The sequence below is a fragment of the Hemiscyllium ocellatum genome, chromosome 42 (genome assembly GCF_020745735.1).
Source record: "Hemiscyllium ocellatum isolate sHemOce1 chromosome 42, sHemOce1.pat.X.cur, whole genome shotgun sequence".
Classification (NCBI taxonomy): Eukaryota; Metazoa; Chordata; class Chondrichthyes; order Orectolobiformes; family Hemiscylliidae; genus Hemiscyllium; species Hemiscyllium ocellatum.
In genome coordinates, this window is record NC_083442.1 from 13,286,888 (window position 1) to 13,306,538 (window position 19,651).

Sequence of the window (19,651 nt, forward strand, 5' to 3'; positions counted from 1 at the left end):
AGTACAATGGGATCTTGATCACGTTGGCCAATGGGCTGAGGAGTAGCAGATAAAGAGTTTAATTTAGATAAATGTGAGTTACTGCATTTTGGAAAGGCAGTATAGGGCAAGATTTATACACACAATGGTAATGTCCTGGGGAATACTGCTGGACAAGATGACCTTGGAGTGCAGATTTCAGAGCTCCTTGAAAGTGGAGTCTCAGGTAGGCAGGATAGACAAAGCATTTGGTATGCTTGCCTTTATTGGTCAGTGACTGAATATAGGAGTTAGGTCATGCTGCTGCTGCACAGGATATTGGTTAGGCCACTATTGGAATATTGGCTTCAATTCTGTGGACTCCCTCCTATAGAAAGGATGTTGTGAAACTTGAAAGGGTTCAGAAGAGATTTTACAACGATATTGCCAGGATTGGAGGGTTTGAGCTGAAGGGAGGGGCTGAATAGGTTGGGGCCACTTTCCCTGGAGCATCAGAGTCTGAGGGGTGACCTTACAGAGGTTTATAAAATCGTGAGGAGCATGGACAGGATGAATAGACAGGGACTTTTCCCGGGCACTGGGGGGGGGGGGGGGGGGGGGGGGGGAGGCAGTCCAAAACTAGAGGGTAAGATTTAAAAGGGACATATGGGTCAACTTTTTCACACAGGGGGTGGTGAATGTATGGAATGAGCTACTAGAGGAAGTAGTGGAGGCTGGTACAATAACAACATTTAAAAGGTATCTGAATGGGTATATGAATACAAAGGACTTAGAGGGATATGGGTCAAATGCTGGCAAATGGGGATTAGAATGTGTATAGGGTATAAGCAGGCAGGGACAGAGTTAAGTTCTGGGTTTTGTGAAGGCAGGGAAAGAGTTAAATTCTGAGTTTTGTGAAACAAGAGATTCAGCTAAGCATGACTCAGATAAAAACTAAGTTAACAATGGAGTGAGAGAGGCAAGGGTAATGGATTAGCACGATGGAAAAGCATTCGTTATGTACAGCCATTTAACATGATGAGGTAACATTCAGTATGTGAGGCTACTTTAACAAGGTGAAAAGTATTCATTATGTGAAGCAATTTATTCCTTGCGTAACAACAGATGACTTAATCGTTGCTATTGACACTCGCTGATTGTAATGGTCACCCAATCAATATGTATGTTGCCTTCTCTGGATGCTCCTCCCCGTAAAATGACTATATAGTTCATTGAGAAACTGCTGCTCCAGAGAAGACCGTGAATTCATGTCTCTATGCACATGGGCAATCATTCTCTCTCCCTCCAGGGCCTGGAATTAAGATGGGGCGGGGGGGGGGGGGGGAAATGGGAGAACGGGATGACAATATTGGCGTCGTAAGATCCAAATGGATAGTTACGATCAGACAGTGTCAGTGGCCACCCTGAACATCGGTGTCTCCAGACGGACGGGCCCACAAGGTAAGATTTTAAACCTTGGTCCCTCTCGCTATTCCTGTATGTCACTGTTCCTTGGTCAATCGCGCTCTATTCTTTGGATTCCTCAAACAGTAATTAGTTAAGTCGTGAGACACAGTCTCACAAACGCGCTGGCTGGCAAAGGTTCAAGTCCTCTGCAATGCATGGTGGGGGGGGGGGGGGAAAGAGGGTGATTGAGGTTTGAGGGCTCCTGGGGTGGATTTGGGTTGAGGTTCGAGTCTCCTATGCAGTACTAGGGTTTGAGCCCCCTGAAGTGGGTGTAATTGAGATTCAAGTCCTCTGCACAGTACTGGGGTTCGAGTCTGCTGGGCGGGTTGATTTGAGGTTCAAGTCCTCCGCACTGTGCTGAGGTTCGAGCTTTCTGTGTTTAAGTGGAGTTCCAGCAAAGTGAGAAAGGGGATAAAGTGGCGAAAGTGGAAGCTCTGCGAATTTTTGTTCTGGGGGAAGAGAGTGACTTGGACTGCAGCGCCATGTGGTCTGCTGCGAGGGCTTTCTCTTGTTATAAGTGTACTTTCAGCCAAAGGATGCAAAAAAAACCAAGAAATGCTGAAACTAAGGTTATACTAATACTTGGGCTGAAAAGGAAAGGTTTCGATGTAAATTGTGCCACGTTGTGAGTGATGTTTAAAAATTTTGGTTTGGTAAAATCCTGGTTCAAAAAATCCTTTTAAGTAACTGTTTTACCTTGGTTGAATTAGGATTTCTATTCACTGTATTTGTTGGGCTATGGCATGGGGCAGATTTTGTTTTTACATTGAAACTGTACATTATGTCTTTTTAAAATTATCAAACTTGTAACCTTAAAACGAATTGATTTAGTGCCTTGAGCCCCTGATTTGTTTCAAATTCTCCAACACCTCTTTAAACAACAAACAGTTGGGTCAGTGGTCATGCTTTAGCCAGATGAGAGTATTATATTAAAATATCTTTACTGCTGCTGTGTTTTTAATGCAGAGTGTTCACAAAAAGAATGCACTTTTGAGTTTGATGTTTTGCTAAGATTTTAGAGAATATTAGAACTTGAGGCGGAGCTGTTTAAATTCTGTTAATTAATTTATTAGCCCCCTTCATATTGCAAATTGATCTCTACCAAAATTGCCACCGTAATTTCAACTGTTTTATTTGGTAAGTTTCATTTGGAGAACATTTTTAAAATATTTAGCATTTGTTTCTCATGAATATTTGAGATTTAAATCTGAACTGAAACTGCCTCTTCAATTGCTAAAGCACAGGAAACACTTGTTTTCTTGCTGTTCCAGACTTTTGAAATACTTTTCCTGACAGCTCTCACATTAGCCAAGTATCAATTTGTTAAAAGGAAAATAATTTTGACTAACCTGAATGAAGACACCGAGGGTTTGATTTTAGGACCATCGATTGTTGTTTATAATTGACTGAATTGTTTAGGCAGTACAATTTAGAAGTTTCTGGATTGTATAAAATCTGATAATGTCATAAATAGTGAACAGAGTAACAGACTTCAAGAATTCAAAGAATGCAGAAATAGGCAGACACAATTTAGTGTAGTTCAATGTGTAACTGCCTTCGCACTGATAACCACTTTCGGTAAGGAAGGAATGAGAGAGGAAATTTCAACAGCTGACAGGATGACAGGCGTAGATTTCTTTAGGTTATCTGGTCAGCATGGACAAGTTGGACTGAAGGGTCTGTTTCCATACTGTACATATCCAAGACTCTATGTTTGCATCATCTGCAAACTTAGCAACAATGCCTTCAGTTCCTTTGTCCATAGCATTAATGTGAATAGTTGTGATCCCAACATGGACTGTCAAATGTGAGGTTGTCATTTTGGAAGGACAAATAAGAATGCGGAATTCAGGGTTAATGGTAGGGTTCTTAGTAAGGTGGAGGAGCAGAGGGATCTTGGGGTCTATGCTCATGGATCTTTGAAAGTTGCCACTCAGGTGGATAGAGCTTGTAAGAAGGCCTATGGTGTAATAGCATTCATTAGCAGAGGGATTGAATTCAAGAGTCGTGAGGTGATGTTGCAGCTCTACAGGACCTTGGTAAGGCCACATTGGGAGTACTGTGTGCAGTTCTGGTCGCCTCATTTTAGGAAAGATGTGGAAGCTTTGGAGAGGGTGCAGAGGAGATTTACCAGGATGTTGCCTGGAATAGAGGTCATATGAAGATAGGTTGAGAGTGCTAGGCCTTTTCTCATTGGAACGGCGAAGGATGAGGGGTGACTTGATAGAGGTTTATAAGATGATCAGGGGAATAGATAGAGTAGAGAGTCAGAGACTTTTTCACCGGGTACAACAGAGTGTTACAATGGGACATAAATTTAAGGTGAAGGGTGGAAGGTATAGGGGGATGTCAGGGGTAGGTTCTTTACCGAGAGAATGGTGGGGGGCATGGAATGCGCTGTGGGAGTGGCAGAGTCAGAATCATTGATAACCTTTCAGCAGCAATTGGATAGGAACATGGATAGGTGCTTAAACGAGGACAAATGTTCGGCACAACATCGTGGGCCGAAGGGCCTGTTCTATGCTGTATTGTTCTATGTTCTATGGACCCCTGCAGAACTTGCTGAAGCTTAAGGTTGCCATTCTCAAAAGGACCCCTTTATCCCTACTTTCTGCCTTCTGTCAGTCAGCCAACCTTCTAACCATGCCAGTACCTTGCCCTAACACAGTGGGCTCTAATCTGTCTGAGCAGCATGCACCACTCTATCAAAGGCATTCTGGGGATCCAAACAGATCACGTCCACTGGCTCTATGTCTAACTTGCTTGTTACTTCTTCAAAGAACTCTGATTTATGAGACATGATTGCCCCCATTTTGAGATGTACTTTCGAGTACTCCTCAATTCCATCCTTAATAATGATCTCTAAAATCATACCAATGACCAAGATCAGGCTAATCTTCCAGCTTCTGCCTTGTCTCCCTCTCCTCTTAAACAGGGGTACTACATTAGCCATTTTCCAGTCTTCTGGGTGGGACCATCCCTGATTCCAGTGATTCTTGAAAGTTCACCATCAATGCCTTGACAATTGCCTCAGCTATCTCCTTCAGAACTGTGAGTGGAGTCCATCGATTCAGATGATTTAGCCATCTTGAGATCTTTCAGTTTTTCCCAACACTTCTTCCATAGTAACAGCCATGACACTCACCTCTGTCCCTGACTCTTGAAGCTGTGCTATGCTACTGTTGCCTTCCATTATGAAGATTGATGCCAAGTACCTATATTCAGTTATTCTCATTCCTGCTTCTCCAGCCTCATTTTCCAGCAGGCCAATGTCCACTCTTAAATCTCTCTCACCTTCCCTCATATTTCATCTCCTCCCTCCTTACTGCTTTTTTGTTGTTCTCTGCTAGTTTTTGACGGCCTTGTCTGTTTTTTTTAATGCTGTCCCTGACTTTCCTTGTCAGCATGCTGCTTCTTCCTTGGAATGAATTTCTGCTGTGCCTCCTGAATTACCCAGAGAAACTCCTGCCATTGCTGCTCCACCATCTTCCCTGTTAGGGTCCCCTTCCAATCAACTCTGACCAGCTCCTTCAGGTCAATGGAGTTACTTTTACTCAACTGCAACACCATTACATCGAATTCTAGCTTCTCCCTCTGAAATTGCAGGGTGAATTCTATTATATTGGGGTCATTGCCCCTACAGGGTACCTTCACCTTAACCTCCTTAATCAAGTCTGTTTCAATACACATCTCCAAATACAGAAAACCTGTTCTCTAGAGGTCTCTACCACAAGCCGCTCCAAAAAGAAAATCACCGACAATCCACAAATTCATTTTCTTGGGATCTGCTATGAACCTGATTTTCCCAGTCAATCTGCATATTGAAGATCCCCCACGATTATTAGTGCCTTGCTTATATGCCTTTTCTGCTCCACATCCTGGGTACTGCAAGGAGCAAGTACCTAACTCCCATCATGGTTTTTTTTTTGCAGTTCCTCAACTCTACTCAGACAGATTCTATGCCTTCCAACCCTAAATCACTTCTTGCTATTGACTTAATTTCATTTTTTTTTAAACCAATAAGGCAAGCCTGTCCCCTCTGTCCATCTGCCTGCCCTTTCAATGGGACAAATACCCTTGGATATTTAGATCCCAGCCCTGATGCCTTTGCAGCCACACCTCTGTGATGCCCAATTGTAACTTTTAATTTTAATCTGCACTATAAGTTCATTTGCCTTGGTTCACATACAGAGCTCATTTAAGTACAACACCCTCAGTCTTCTATTGACTGCCTCCCTTCTCATAGTAGTCCCCTTACCTGCTGTGCCTGACGTTAACTTTACACTGAGTGCTTAAATCTGAGGGGGGCTGGACAGGAAAGGGGAATTCAAATAATGCAAAAAATGCTCCATAATCTATTTTAGGATCATGGCCCCCTCACCCTTTGTAATATTGACAGCAGACCAGACCATCGAGGGTGGGCAAGAACTCCATTTTAGTCTCTGCATTTTCCCGTTTCACTGCAACATTCCCAAAGACATGGCAGATCACCCATTGCGCCACCCCCTCCCCACCCCACCAAAGTTACCTCTTTATCCTTCAGAGCAATGTGTGTGGAGATATCCATGGTGAAAAGTGCTGGCATAAGCCAAACACAATTGCACAAGGCTTTTCGAGATCACACCCCAAACGTGCAAGAACTTAATACATGCAGGAATGTCTAACAGTGAACTGTTACTGTGTCTGTGATATTGTGGAGTCAGCAAAATTAATTTCACTTTTACATTTACAGACAGATACACACTCTCAACTGATGGAAAGCAGGTCAGGGTTAAGTGAGTATCTGATCTCTGGCAGATACTTTCCCAACTTAAGCCCAAGAGACTCCAATATTGCATGAGGCCCAAAAATAAACAGACCAAGCTGTCTAACGTAAAATCAGTGTGGTAACCCCACAAGAATTCAGATATGATTGTATAATATAGACAGCAACTTTGCCATTGAATCATCACTGTTTGCAAAGAGTAGCTTTTATTTGTCATTTCTGCCATATACAACAGATACAGTAAAAACGAGACAATGCTTCTCCAGGGGTGAGGGTGCTACATGGACACCACAAACGACACCATCATACACGGCATAAAATGCATAAGTACAAAAACTCAAGGTACAGTGTAATAGAAAAATGCTAAATAATAGACATTCTTCTAGCAGCAATTTGAAGTCATGCAAAGAATTTCAGATGGGGAAGAATCCAATCATAGTGTTAAGGAGCCTGCTGGCTGGCTTCAGAGAAGAAATTGTTGCACAGTGTGGCCGTTAGAGAGTGAATGCTCCGGTATCTTCTGCCAGATGGCAGCAGGGAGAAGAATTTGAGTGAGGGGTGTGTGGGGTCTTCCACAATGCTCTTAACCTTTCGGATGCAGCGTGTGGCGTAAATGTCTGTAATGGAGGGGACAGAGACCTCGATGATCTTCTCTGCTGTCCTCACTATCCATTGTAGGGTCTCACAATGTGAGACTGTGCAATTCCTGAACCAAGCAGTGATGCAGTAGCTCAGGATACTCTCAATGAACCCTCTGTAGAATGTGGTGAAGATTGGGGGGGGTGGTGGTGGGAGAGAGAGGGGGAGGAGGTGGGCTTTCCTCAGCCTGCACCAAAAGGTTGAAATACTGCCAGGCTTTCTTGGTCAAGAAGCTGATGTGGAGACTTTATCTGAGCAGACTATACAAACTAGTAACGGTAACTACAGCGCAAATACCACTTCCCACTAAGAACGTGTATTAGGTATGAGCAGGCAGGGAAACAGTTAAGTTTTGAGTTTTGTGAAACAAAAGGTTCAGCTGAGCATGACTCAGATCAGATAAGAACTTGCAGTTAACAATGGGGTGCTGGACGCAAGGTTAATGGGTTAACAAGGTGAAAAAGCATTCATTATGTAGAGCCATTTAACAATATTGAAAGCATTCAGTATGGGAGGTCAGTTAACAAGGTGAAAAGTATTCATTATGTGAAGCCAATTAAGATTAAGAACATTCAATCGCAGATGGCTTAGTCTTTACTATTGACCCTCGCTGATTGTAACAGTCACCCAATCAATATGTAAGCTGCCTTATCTGAATGCTCCTCCCTGTAAAATGACTACATAACTCATTAAGAAACTGCTCTTCCAGAGAAGGCCGTGAACTCATGTCTCTGTGCACACGGGTGATCGTTCTCTCTCCCTCCAGGGCCTGGAATATAGATGGAGGTAAAATTACGCTGTGTGTAGGAGTGTTTTGTTGCAATTGATGGGAAACGGGACGACACCACTATTTCTCACACTGGTAAGCCATCTCCTTCTGAGGGGCTTTTCCCCCAGGTCACAAGGAGGTTGGGATTGCTAGTTGCTGCACTGACTAATGTCAAAAAGATCACATTTGTTTGAGGTTCTCTCCACATAACGCAATTGTAATTTCTGTCTGGTCATTTAAAGAGATACAGCTCTGCTAATGTAATCGACAGTCAATGGAGGATTCAGAAACAATCCATCAATGCCAAGAGTAAAGAGTGCTCAGGCAGCACACAGGTCAGGGTTCACAGCCTGGTGCTGTCTGCCTTACGAGCTAGTGATCTCCACCGTGTAATTCCTAGTTTAGAAACATCCAGTCTCCTGACACCTCTTCCCCTCTCTCTATTTCGACATGACGACATGTATCTTTGAATGGACTTTCAGCAAATGATGCCTCAGACTCTATGAAAACGCAAGATTAGAATGGACAAACCCCTTGATCATGCCATATACGAAGCAATGTCCAGCCTATTAATTTAGCAGTTTGTTCACTTGGTTCTTGCACTAAGATTATAAGTGGGGCTTTGCTTGGAGCTGCCAGATGTGATGAATGCCTGCTGAAATCACAGGTGCTTCTCAAGCTTCCACAGCTGGCGAAAGCTGTTTGCCACAAGCACTGAGGCTCAGGGGCCTTTGTACACATTTCAGTCATGCATCATTGCATTACTTGCCCTAAACAATGAAACTATATTTTCCTAAATTACAAATAAAATTTAGCTGATTCCTGCAAAATGCTCAGGTGCAGAATTAAACGTAAGTGGGGTCCTTGGATCTAGGGAGACACAAAAATGAACTGCGTTAATAGCAGCATCAAACATAGTGTTCTTTATTCATAACATGCACTAAAAAAAATTTGTTCTCCAGGCTGGTTTACAGACACTTTTTGTGCCTTGCTGTGAGAAAAAAAATTCATCAGATAAGAGTTCTAGTAAAAAAGGGCAGCCCTGGAAGAGGAAAGATGGGTCACAAACATGAATCCATTCTCTCACTGCATTTATAGAAGGCCATGCTGGTTTTTAAGAGCTGTCCACGAGATCGCGGATTAATTAGTCATTCCAGATTAAAAACCAAAAAAAAATCAGTCTGACGCCGGTAAAAAAGGAGGAACTGACGGGGTCCAACGGAAAAATTTCAAGGGAAACAACACTGGGAACAGTACGAAAAATCTGCAAATTATGTTCCAATCCTCCTGTTTTCAAGTGACTTGAAATGTGAAGAGTTTGAAGGGAGACAGTCAAAGATGAACGCCTGCTGGGCAGAATGGCCTTTTCCTGGGCTGTTGATAAACAGGCTGAACTGCAGAGATGGAGGAATTTCAATGTTCAACAGAGCCCATATGTTAGACCACAGTGTGCACTAAATTATCAGACTTAGCGGAGGGACACACAGCCAACAGCTCACTCACAGTCCAGCTGAAGATCAGCCTTCACCAGTTCAAAATTAAACCCCAAGCAGCTGAGCAGGAGTTGCAGCCCTTCCTCCAACACACTCATCATCATGACTGACCCTCTCAACCCAGCATTCTTCGCATTTTACCTCTCTAGACAGTAACATGAATTCAATGCTCCATTATTCAACTCGCAACATCCATCATTTTGAAGTGTCTATTTTATTCAGACATTTTTCATTGAGGGGTGTAAATCATTTAGATTCTCTTCAATTTGTCTTTGTCCTGGGGAGTCAGTGCTGGTCTCACATTCCTCACTGCAGTTAATAGGTAGTTAGCTATGCTCTGTGGTCAGTGAAAGTACAGAGAGAAGAACGGTTAAACCTGACCTGGGTGGGCAAGCATTTGAGGCAATGCCAGGAGTCAAATGTCTTGTAACATTGTTATTTGTTCTGAGAGAGACAACAGACAGTACCATTTGTTTGAAAAATAAAGGATGACGACTAATCAGCTTTCATACCCAGTTTTGTTTCATCCACTCCAGGGAAGCCCAACCACAAAATGAGAGAACATAGTCAGTATTGAGAAGTCTAGTTCGACATAAAATAAAAGGTGGATGTATACACAAGTTCACAGGGCCTGTGCATGGGGTCCTCATTTGCAACCTCTGACAGGAACCTCATACAAACCTGGAGCTCCCAGTCAAACCATAACACACAGAAACTGCAAACAATCTATTTACTGCAATGGTGTGACAGGAAGGAACAGCTTGCATCTCTCCAGCACTTTTCAGGACATCAGGTTTGACAGTCAAGAATGTATAATTTATGTACTGTCACTGTTCTAATCTAGGAAAATGCAGCAGTAAATTAGCATACAGCAAGCTCCCAAAAACAGCAATGAATAATTTAATATTTCTACATCCACATTCCATGAATGACATTGACAATCTCAAATTGCCCAAGTGGCAGTTAGAAGTCGAACATGTTGCTGAGGGTTTAGAATCACACGCTGGCTAGACTGGTTAAGGACAGCAGATTTCTTTCCTGCAAGGACACGAATGAACTAGATTTTGTTAGGCTTGTTTTTTATTCCAGATCTTTATTAAATTAAATTTCACTGTCTGCTATGTCTCCAGAACTGAAGCCTCGGGATTACTAATCCAGTGATATAACCACCGCACCACTACATTCCCCCAGCATCAACTGTTTCTGTGACATCAGCTATGGGATGAACGTTGCTCACAATATCAGGGAGCTCTATCCACTGCTCTTCAGCAAACTAATACCGTCAGATCTACCCAAGGTAGTAAGTGGGATCTTGGCTTAAAATCTCCAACCTAAAGCTGGAACCCCAGGTGATGGGGGTACTCAATCTGAACTGTGCTGGAATGTCAGCCATCGCATTTGTCGACATGAGTGTAAACCTATGAACTTCTGAGAGGTAACAGTATGACCACTGAGTTCAGGCTGACTTTTGCTCTTGTAGTTCACAAAAGGTTGAGCAAACTAGGGTAGGGATTGCAACTGTATGAAGGTGCCTAGGATCCCAAAAATTGTTCAAATGGCTCTGGATAAATTTCCAGCAATCATCTGCAAACCCAGGTACAGATCAGTCCAAAAGCATGAAAAGGATGGTGGCAAAATGTCAGATGCTGGAAAGATGAGGCTTTAAATATTCAGCATATCAGTCTAACAAGAAAATTGCACAGCAACATTTTGTTCAGCCCCTGAGCAACCTCTCCAAGGGCATTATATCCCAGCCCTGGAATTACTGCACAAATCTCGAGTGAAGTAGATGAGATAGGGCCCATCCCTAGAATACCGCATCTCATCTCGCCACAGATGCTGCTCAGCTCAATGAATATCTCCAAGCATTCCGGCTGCAGCTTTTCAGCACAGGTTGTATGTTGTGTACTGCTTTGACCAAAGGCATAGGATCCAACATTGCACACAATGCAGCACAATTAAACCATTATCAGCACCACGACAGAGAAGCAATCAGCCTTTTCAATTCAGCTCCATTCAACACCATTTTCATACTAATATTTCTGGTGTCGGATTCACTATTAGGTTAAATGAGTTGGATTCTCTTTCAGTCCCAACTCAAGCAATTAGATTTACTCACAGCATATATAAGACTGTGGCAACAAGTCACTGTGGTATAAATCTGACTAATCAGATAAACTTGCAATCCAACACTTACTGGCTAATTGCAACACATCAGCCCCCTCACTTAAGAATTCGCACAGAGACGACACTAAACAGCAGCACTCTCCAACAGACTGCAAGAATAAATCTAAATCTCAACTCAAGTCAATTCAATAGACAGCAAGGTGCACTACCCTCACACAGGCAGCCGATGGAGTTAAGTGTCAAACCTAACTACAGCACCACCTCTGAACCCCTCTGGACCTGGCAACTGAACATTTGAAGTATAGTTCAAGTATCAGGAAATTTCAAAAACTTGTTAACAATGCAGCATCATGAAGCTGACTCTTTAGTTGTCTCAACTTGTTTTGAGCAGCTGGAGTATAAACAGGTAAATGGTAACCTTGTGTACAGTGCATGTACCACCCAGTTATTTGTACCTCTCACTTCAGTTTCCATGCATCAACATCCCCAATGAATGTTCATCACAGTCAAACAAAGTTAAACAAAAATGTGCAAGCGAGCTCAACAAAAAGCAGTCATTATAGAAGAGTGCTGACAATTCAGTCTAACCATGCTGTAAGGGGTCTTGAAGAAGGAGGGTGACTCTTAAATAGATTTCAGGACATTGCTCACTGGCTGGCTGATACACACAATGGATCGAGCAATTGACTTTACATTACATGAAACAGAAGAGGTTTGTCAAACCAGATCTCTGCTTAGGACATAGAGTTAACAAGCTGCAATCTCCTGACTGCACTGGGATTTTGCAGAACATTTAAAACTACCACTGTTCTTACCTTCTCTGTTTTGATCTTCTTCAGTGGTCGACACTCACTTTCAACTTCCTCAGACTCTGTTTTAATTCCCAACAGGTTAGATATGGTGTTGCTATCCACTGGTACATTTCCCAAATCCAGCACTTGACCCGTAGCCCCATCAGGGCAGCTTGTGCCTGGAGCACATTCAAGCGAGCTGCCCTTTGACCCTGACCCCAACCCTAGCTGTTGTGCAGCATTTGCATCATTTCCAGGGGGAGGCTGCACAACTCCACTGCTCTCACTTTTATCCTTTTTGCTTTTGCTTGATCCACCCTCCTTCTCCTTTTTCGATCCAGCTCCATTCCGGACAGTCTTTGGGCCCTTTTCGGACCCTTTGGATGTGCTGTTGGAAGACCCCAGTCCGCTGGGATTTGTCAAATCTCCAGAACGACCCTGCATCTCTTTCTTCCCATTTCCTGATTCTCCCAGTGTGTAGAGGGAAGCAGCAGACACAGATTTACCCCCATCCTTCGCACTCTTATTTCTCTTCGCCTTTGATTTGCTCTCCTTGGCCTGAGGTGCTTGAACTGGCGTGACAAACTTGATATTCTCTGGCAGAGCCGCCACTGCACTCGGAACTGGGATGCTTCCATCTTTCGATCCCGACATCTCCATTTTCTGCTGATCTTTTTCTAAATCTGCGTCCAAGTCAATGATTAAATTCCCGACTCCGATATCCCACTCATCCCCACTGTCGTAGGCATCAACAGCATTCGAATCCGCACCTTTCCCAGCTGAACTGCTGCTGCTTAAGGACATCTTAGATTCACCTTCCTTGTGAAAAGACTTCTTTCTCTTCTCAGTGGCCTTGGACTAGTGCCTGTGTGTTAGATTCTTATCGAAGCAACCTCACAACCTCTCCATCGATGTGAGTGCATCATCGCCTGGAAAAGGTAAGAAATTGGGTGTAAGAATAAGCGGATATCAATGAACAGAAAATTACCTGTGCCAGCGAACACTGATCCATGCAGAAACATCAGGATGTCAAGCTACCAAATCCCAAAACACAGAAAAGCACAAAGTACCAGCTAGTGGGAGAGTACAAGACAATGATGGGCAAATAGCAAGAGGGTGGTGAGAGACAGAAACGTCAAAACAGAGAAGCTGATAGGCTGCAGACTTCTAAAGGCAGAATGGAGCATGAAGAATTAATGCTGCTTCTGGAGCAGGTGGTTGCTATACATTTTAACCTGAATAAACCTTACAGCTGCTTTTCCATAAAGGATCCAAGTTTTTCAGAAATTGAATTAAACCTGATCACTTAGCAGTAATGATAGAAATGAGAGAAAAACTGCTAAAACCACTCGTGTGTGAATGGCTTGGATTGTCCAAAGACAGATTAGAAAACCAGTACTCCAAACCAGGTAAACCACACACGGTTCAATATTCAGTGAGGAACACTGCAGCAGGAGTAGACCACTTAGCCAACTTTACCTTTCGATATAATCACATCGAATCATCTACAGAGCTTCCAATTTTCAAATGGTAGAGAAATCCAAAGATTCTTCATCACCAAAATCTCCTCATCTCAGTCCCAAACTGCTCCCCTTATTTTCAAATCATGGCCCCAATGTCTAGATTTCCAACCAGGGGTACAATTTACCTTCTTCTAAACCCCTTAAGTATTTTGTAAGTTTCAATGATATCATCTCTCGTATTCAAAACCCTAGAGAATACAGACCCAAGTTCTGGATGTAGGATTGCTCACTGAGCTGGAATGTTCATTTTCAGACATTTCATCACCATACTAGGTAACATCTTCAGTGAGCCTCCAGACGAAACAATACTGATGTTTCCTGCTTTCTATACATGTGTTTGGGTTTCTTTGGGTTGGTGATGTCATTTCCTGTTCTTTTTCTCAAGGGGTGGCAGATTGGGTCCATCTCGATGTGTTTGTTGATAGAGTTCCGGTTGGAATGCCATGCTTCTAGGAATTCTCGTGCGTGTCTGTGTTTGCTTGCCCTAGGATGGATGTGTTGTCCCAGTCAAAGTGGTGTCCTTCCTCATCTGTATGTAAGGGATTAGTGAGAGGGGGTCATGACGTTTTGTGGCTAGTTGAAGATCATGTATCCTGGTGGCTAGTTTTCTGCCTGTTTGTCCAATGTAGTGTTTGTTACAGTCCTTGCACGATATTTTGTAAATGACATTAGTTTTGCTTGTTGCCTGTATGGGGTCTTTCAAGTTCATTAGCTGCTGTTTTAGTGTGTTGGTGGGTTTGTGGGCTACCATGATGCCAAGGGGTCGGACTAGTCTGGCAGTCATTTCTGAGATGCCTTTGAGGTAGGGAAGAGTGGCTAGGGTTTTTGGACGTGTTTTGTCTGCTTGTACACCCATATAGTGTACCCAATGAACACAGTCCACCGATTTCTCAGCAACAAACCCAAACAAGCAGACAAAACGCATCCAGAAACCCTAGCCATGCTCCCCTACATCAAAGACATCTCAGAAATGACTGCCAGACTACTCCGACCCCTTAGCATCATGGTAGCCCACAGACCCACCAATACACTAAACAGCAGCTAATGAACTTGAAAGACCCTATACAGACAACAAGCAGAACTAATGTCATTTACAAAATACCGTGCAAGAACTGTAACAAACACTACATCAACTAGCCACAAAATGGCATGACTCTCTCTCACTAGTATCCTCACATATGGGTGAGGAAGGACACCACTTCGACTGGGACAACACATCCATCCTTGGACAAACCAAACAGAGACACGTACGAGAATTCCTAGAAGCATGGCTTTCCAACTGGAACTCCATCAACAAACGCACTGACTCAGACCCCATTTCCCACCCCCTGAGAAATAGAACAGGAAATGACATCACAATAGGAAATGACATCACCAGCCCAAAGAAACCCAAACATATTAAGTAGAAAGCAGGAAACACCAGCAGTGCTTCATCCGGAGGTTCACTGAAGATGTTACCTAATACGGTGACAAAACCTTCCAGCTCAGCAAGCAAAGTTACATCCAGAACCTCAACCTGAGCTACAAATCTTCTCAAAGCTTGCTAACAGATCCAGGTTACCCAATCTCTCTTCATAGGACCGTCCTGCCATCCCAGGAACAAGTCTAAGGAACATTCCTTGCACTCCCTCCAAGGCAATACTATCCTTCCTGAGATAAGGAGACCACAACTGCACATGGTACTGCAGGTGCAATTTAACCAATCTCCTTTACAAATGCAAGACTTCACACCTCCTGGACACATGTCCTCTTACAATAAAGGTTAACTTTATGAGCCTTCATAATAGCTTGCTGCACTTGCATGCTTGAATTCAGGAACTCATTTGTTAATCCAATACCTTTGCACATGTACACTTGCCAACACCTTACCAGTTAAGAAGTAACTTTGCACATCTGTTCCTCTTACAAAAGAAAGAAACTTCATTTTCCACAACATATGCAGTCTATCATGATGTTGGCCACCCACTTGTCTGTCCAAATCATCTTGAAACCATTTTACAACTTCTTAACAACAAATACTCCCACCTGGCTGGGTCATCCACATGTTTGGAAATATTATAGTTGGTCCCACAAATGAAGAAAACCTTATTCGGAATATCTCAATATTTTCCATTTAACTCTCGTCCCATATCTTAGAATCACAGAACTCTTACAAAATTGGATCCAGGCTATTCAGCCCATCAAGTCCACACCAAATTTCCAAAGAGCATCCCATCCAGACCCATTCCTGTAACCATGCATTTCCTGTGCTGGCTAAATGGATTAGCCACATCTCAAGCTACTATGAGCAATTTAGCATGGCCAATCCTCCTAGTCTGTACACCTTTGGACTGTGGGAGGAAACCCACATCGACATGGAGAAAACGTGCAAACCCCACACAAACACTCATTGAAGAGCGGAATCAAATCCAGGTCCCTGCAAAAAACCAAAACAGTGCTAACCACAGAGCCACCAGGCCTCCCTTTCCACACCCTCCCCTATTCTAGCATCAAAAGTCATATCCATGAGCTAGTCAATGCCATTTGCAGCATCGTTATTGAAAGAAAGAAACAGTCCACTTGAACTTCTGCTCTTTACCTGTTAGCATCCAGTTCCCATATTGTTCTCTGGACATGAACTGACATGCCTTCACCAGTCCATACAAAAGGACTTCATCTCGACTGACTCTTCCACTTCTCAAAAGGACTAACACCCAAAACGTTACCCCAACTTTCTGTTTCAGATGCAGATTAACCTGTTCTGCCTTGGTAGCACTGTGCATTTTTTTTCTTCACAGCCACTGTGGTTGTCTGTATCATAGACAACAGACAATAAGTGCAGGAGTAGGCCATTCTGCCCTTCCAGCCAGCACCACCATTCATTATGATCATGGCTGATCATCCTCAATCAGTGTCCTGTTCCTGCCTTATCTCCATAACCCTTGACTCCACTATCCTTAAGAGCTCTATCCAACTCTTTATTGAAAGTATTCAGAGGCTTGGCCTCCACTGCCTTATGGGGCAGAGCATTCTAGAACATCCACCACACTCTGGGTGAAGAAGTTTCTCCTCAACTCTGTTCTAAGTGGCCTACCCCTTATTTTTAAACTGTGTCCTCTGGTTCAGCACTCACCCATCAGCAGAAACATGCTTCCTGCCTCCAGAGTGTCCAATCCTTTAATAATCTTATATGTCTCAATCAGATCCCCTCTCAGCCTTCTAAACTCAAGCTTATACAAGCCCAGTCACTCCAATCTTTCAGCATAAGATAGTCCCGCCATTCCAGGAATTGACCTCATGAACCTACGCTACACTCCCGCAATAGCCAGAATGTCTTTCCTCAAGTTATCCTGGAGTGAGAGGAGAGAAACATTTCTCACACTAAAGGGAGAGGATTGAGGGCAGAAAGCATATCTGAAAACTTTGAAGAGACAGGTGGAAGGCAGTCTGAATTCCTACTTTCTCAACTTCAAACAACAGGTTTCCAACCATTGTAATAGTTACCATTTTCACACCAAACTGGGAAGGGTAGACATCCAACCTCATGGGAAATGAAGGAACTCAACACCATGAGTCAGAAAAAGGGCCTTTCATATCATTAGTACGCCCCCAAAGTACTTTATACAAATGGATTAAAGTGCAGTCACAGTTAGTTAAGTAAATACAACAGCCATTTTGCACACACAGCAAAGTAACTTGTTTATGAGTAAGCAAAGAAAGTTGGCCATGGCATGAGAACACACTGTTCTTTTTGAACAGCATCAAATAATCTCTAACCTTCACCTGAGCAAGCAGACCGTGTTAATGCCATATCTCAACTACAGCAGCACTCCACTATGATCCTCAATTACCTACCTGATTGGCTTGTACCGACAACTTTCAGACTGGGTCATGGGATTCTCCAATTTAAGGTCTTCTTACACAGCTGAGCAATGTACAGGTGAGCTCCCTCCATTTTGCCCTGTTTTAAGCTTCTCTGGAATCAATTCTAGGCAATCTTACAAACTTAACCAATATTCCAACCACAGTTAGCTGATAAATTCATAGCTGTAAAATCACAACTGGATAGAATGAATTTCTAATGTAGAAAAATTGTTGAAAATGCAAATTAATCTAGTCTTCATCTCCTCATTGAAGCAACAAGTACTAACTAACTTCATACTCCAGTTGTTCAGTACATTACAGAATGAAGCAAAATGATACAAGTATATGGGAGGCAACCATTCAGCCCATCATGTCTGTGCTGGATCAGAAAACATCAAACCAGCCTATTTTTACTTTTCAGTTCTTGGTCTGTAAACCAAGTTAAGGCACTTCAAGTGAAGTGCAAATAGATTTAAAAGTAACCAGGTTTCTGCCTCAATTGCTCTTTCAGGTACTAAGTTCCAAAATACATTAAAAAAGGAAGACAGCGTCCAAAGTGAACATAGGCTCCTTAGAGAATGATGTTGGGGAAAGGATAATGAAAAGCCAGGAAATGGCAGAGGAATTAAATAACGACTTTGCACCAGTTGGTATTTTTGGAATTTTATTGGTGCTTTCGAAATAATCAAAGGTAAAAAGAGAAGTCAAAATAAATACAATGACCATCAGTAGAGAAAATGGACTGGGGCCAAAGACCAATAAATCCCTTGGGATGCATCCTAAGATATTAAATAAAGTAGCTACAGAGATAATGGATACGTTGTAAGATTCTGGAAAATTTCCAGAAAACTGCAGAACATGCCAATCTATCACCTTAATTCAAAAAAGGAGATTAGAAAAACAGCTAACCATAGACCAGTTAGCTTAATATCTGTTCCTGGGAAATGTCAGTCTATTATAAAGGAGATAAAGCACAGCTTTTAGAAATATATAATATGATCAAGCAGAGTCAACTTAACCCTAACCCTAAGTCTTCAAACCTGACAAATCTATTAGAATTATTTGAAGAGGCAGCGAACAGGGTAAACAAGAAGGTAAATGGTAGATGAAATATATTTGGATTTGTAAAAGTGTCTGATTAGCTACCACACATACAAGCTACCTAAAAAGATAAGCAGCTCATGGTGTTGACACTAGTACATTACCACGGGTATGGAATTGGCTAACTAACAAAAGACAGAGTTGGGCTGAGAGGACATTTTCATGATGCCAATTTGTAACTCGTGGAGTGTCACAGAAATCAATACTAGAGCCACAATTATTTATTCATGACAAGGATTAGGAAGGTGAATGTACTATTGCTAAGTTCGCAGATGACAAAAAAAACTAGGCCGGAAGGCAAATGGTGATGATGGCAAAGTGTCTGTAGAGTGACATGGGCAGGTTAAATGAGACAGAAAAACTTGGCAGTTGAAATACAATGTGGGAAAATATGAGATTACATATTGTGGCAGGAATAGAAGAGCAGGATAATATTTAATCAGTGAAAGACTGCAGAAAGCAATGGAACAGAGGGTGTGGAGGTCCTTCAGCACAAGAGCTACCACCTACATTCAGTGGGCAATAAAGAAAGCAAATGGAATGTTGGCCAATATTTCAAAGGAACTGGAATACAAAATAGGGGAGTCTTACTGTTGAGGCCACCAGTACCTTTTTTTTTGAGTTTGGAACTGAGAGTTAAGTTAAGAATTGAACTTTAAACAGCAGCTTGTTTTAAAAGAGAAGAGAACAAAGACAACTGTTTCTGCTGTGAACTGACCTGGAAAGTAATGACCAATCAAAGATCACTGTAGACAAACCTGCACCAAGTGGTTGCTGTGCTCAGGGCTGGCAACTGTTGGATGGTGAATTGGTCAATCAAGGGAGGATAAGTGCTAACCAACCAATCACAGAAAACGTTGATTGGAAACAGAAAAACGAGAACAAACCAGATCTGACTTGTTTGTGACAAGAGACTCTAGTTATCAAATTGTTGAATATTCTGAGAAAAGAAGTCCAGTCTGTAAGAAATAAGTTAATATTTATAGAAATCTGCTGAAATGGTTTGCATTAACCGGCGACTCTGGAATTCAAACAAGACATACAACTCTATTTGCTGATGAACAAGTCATTATCCAAGGATTTCTGAAGGCCTAGCATCCATCTTTTGAAACTGCTTATTGACCATGGAAAATCACAATTATTTTCTTTTTAATATATCCCTTAACTGTGTCTGC

The 19,651-nt window shown here is 42.5% G+C and overlaps 1 protein-coding gene across 9 annotated transcripts in view; it reads right to left on the reverse strand.

Moving 5' to 3' along the window:
* LOC132834854 (zinc finger protein 609-like) overlaps positions 1-19,651 on the reverse strand; it is a 229,418-nt gene that overhangs the window by 196,292 nt on the left and 13,475 nt on the right. For 8 of the 9 annotated variants that reach the window (XM_060853943.1, XM_060853945.1, XM_060853938.1 and 5 more), the window contains exon 2: positions 12,034-12,938. The exons of the other annotated variant lie outside the window; for it this stretch is intronic. In XM_060853943.1, coding sequence (XP_060709926.1) covers positions 12,034-12,813 — 780 coding nt within the window. In that variant the 5' untranslated portion in view covers positions 12,814-12,938. The remainder of the gene's footprint in view (positions 1-12,033; positions 12,939-19,651) is intronic. 9 annotated transcript variants of the gene reach the window in all.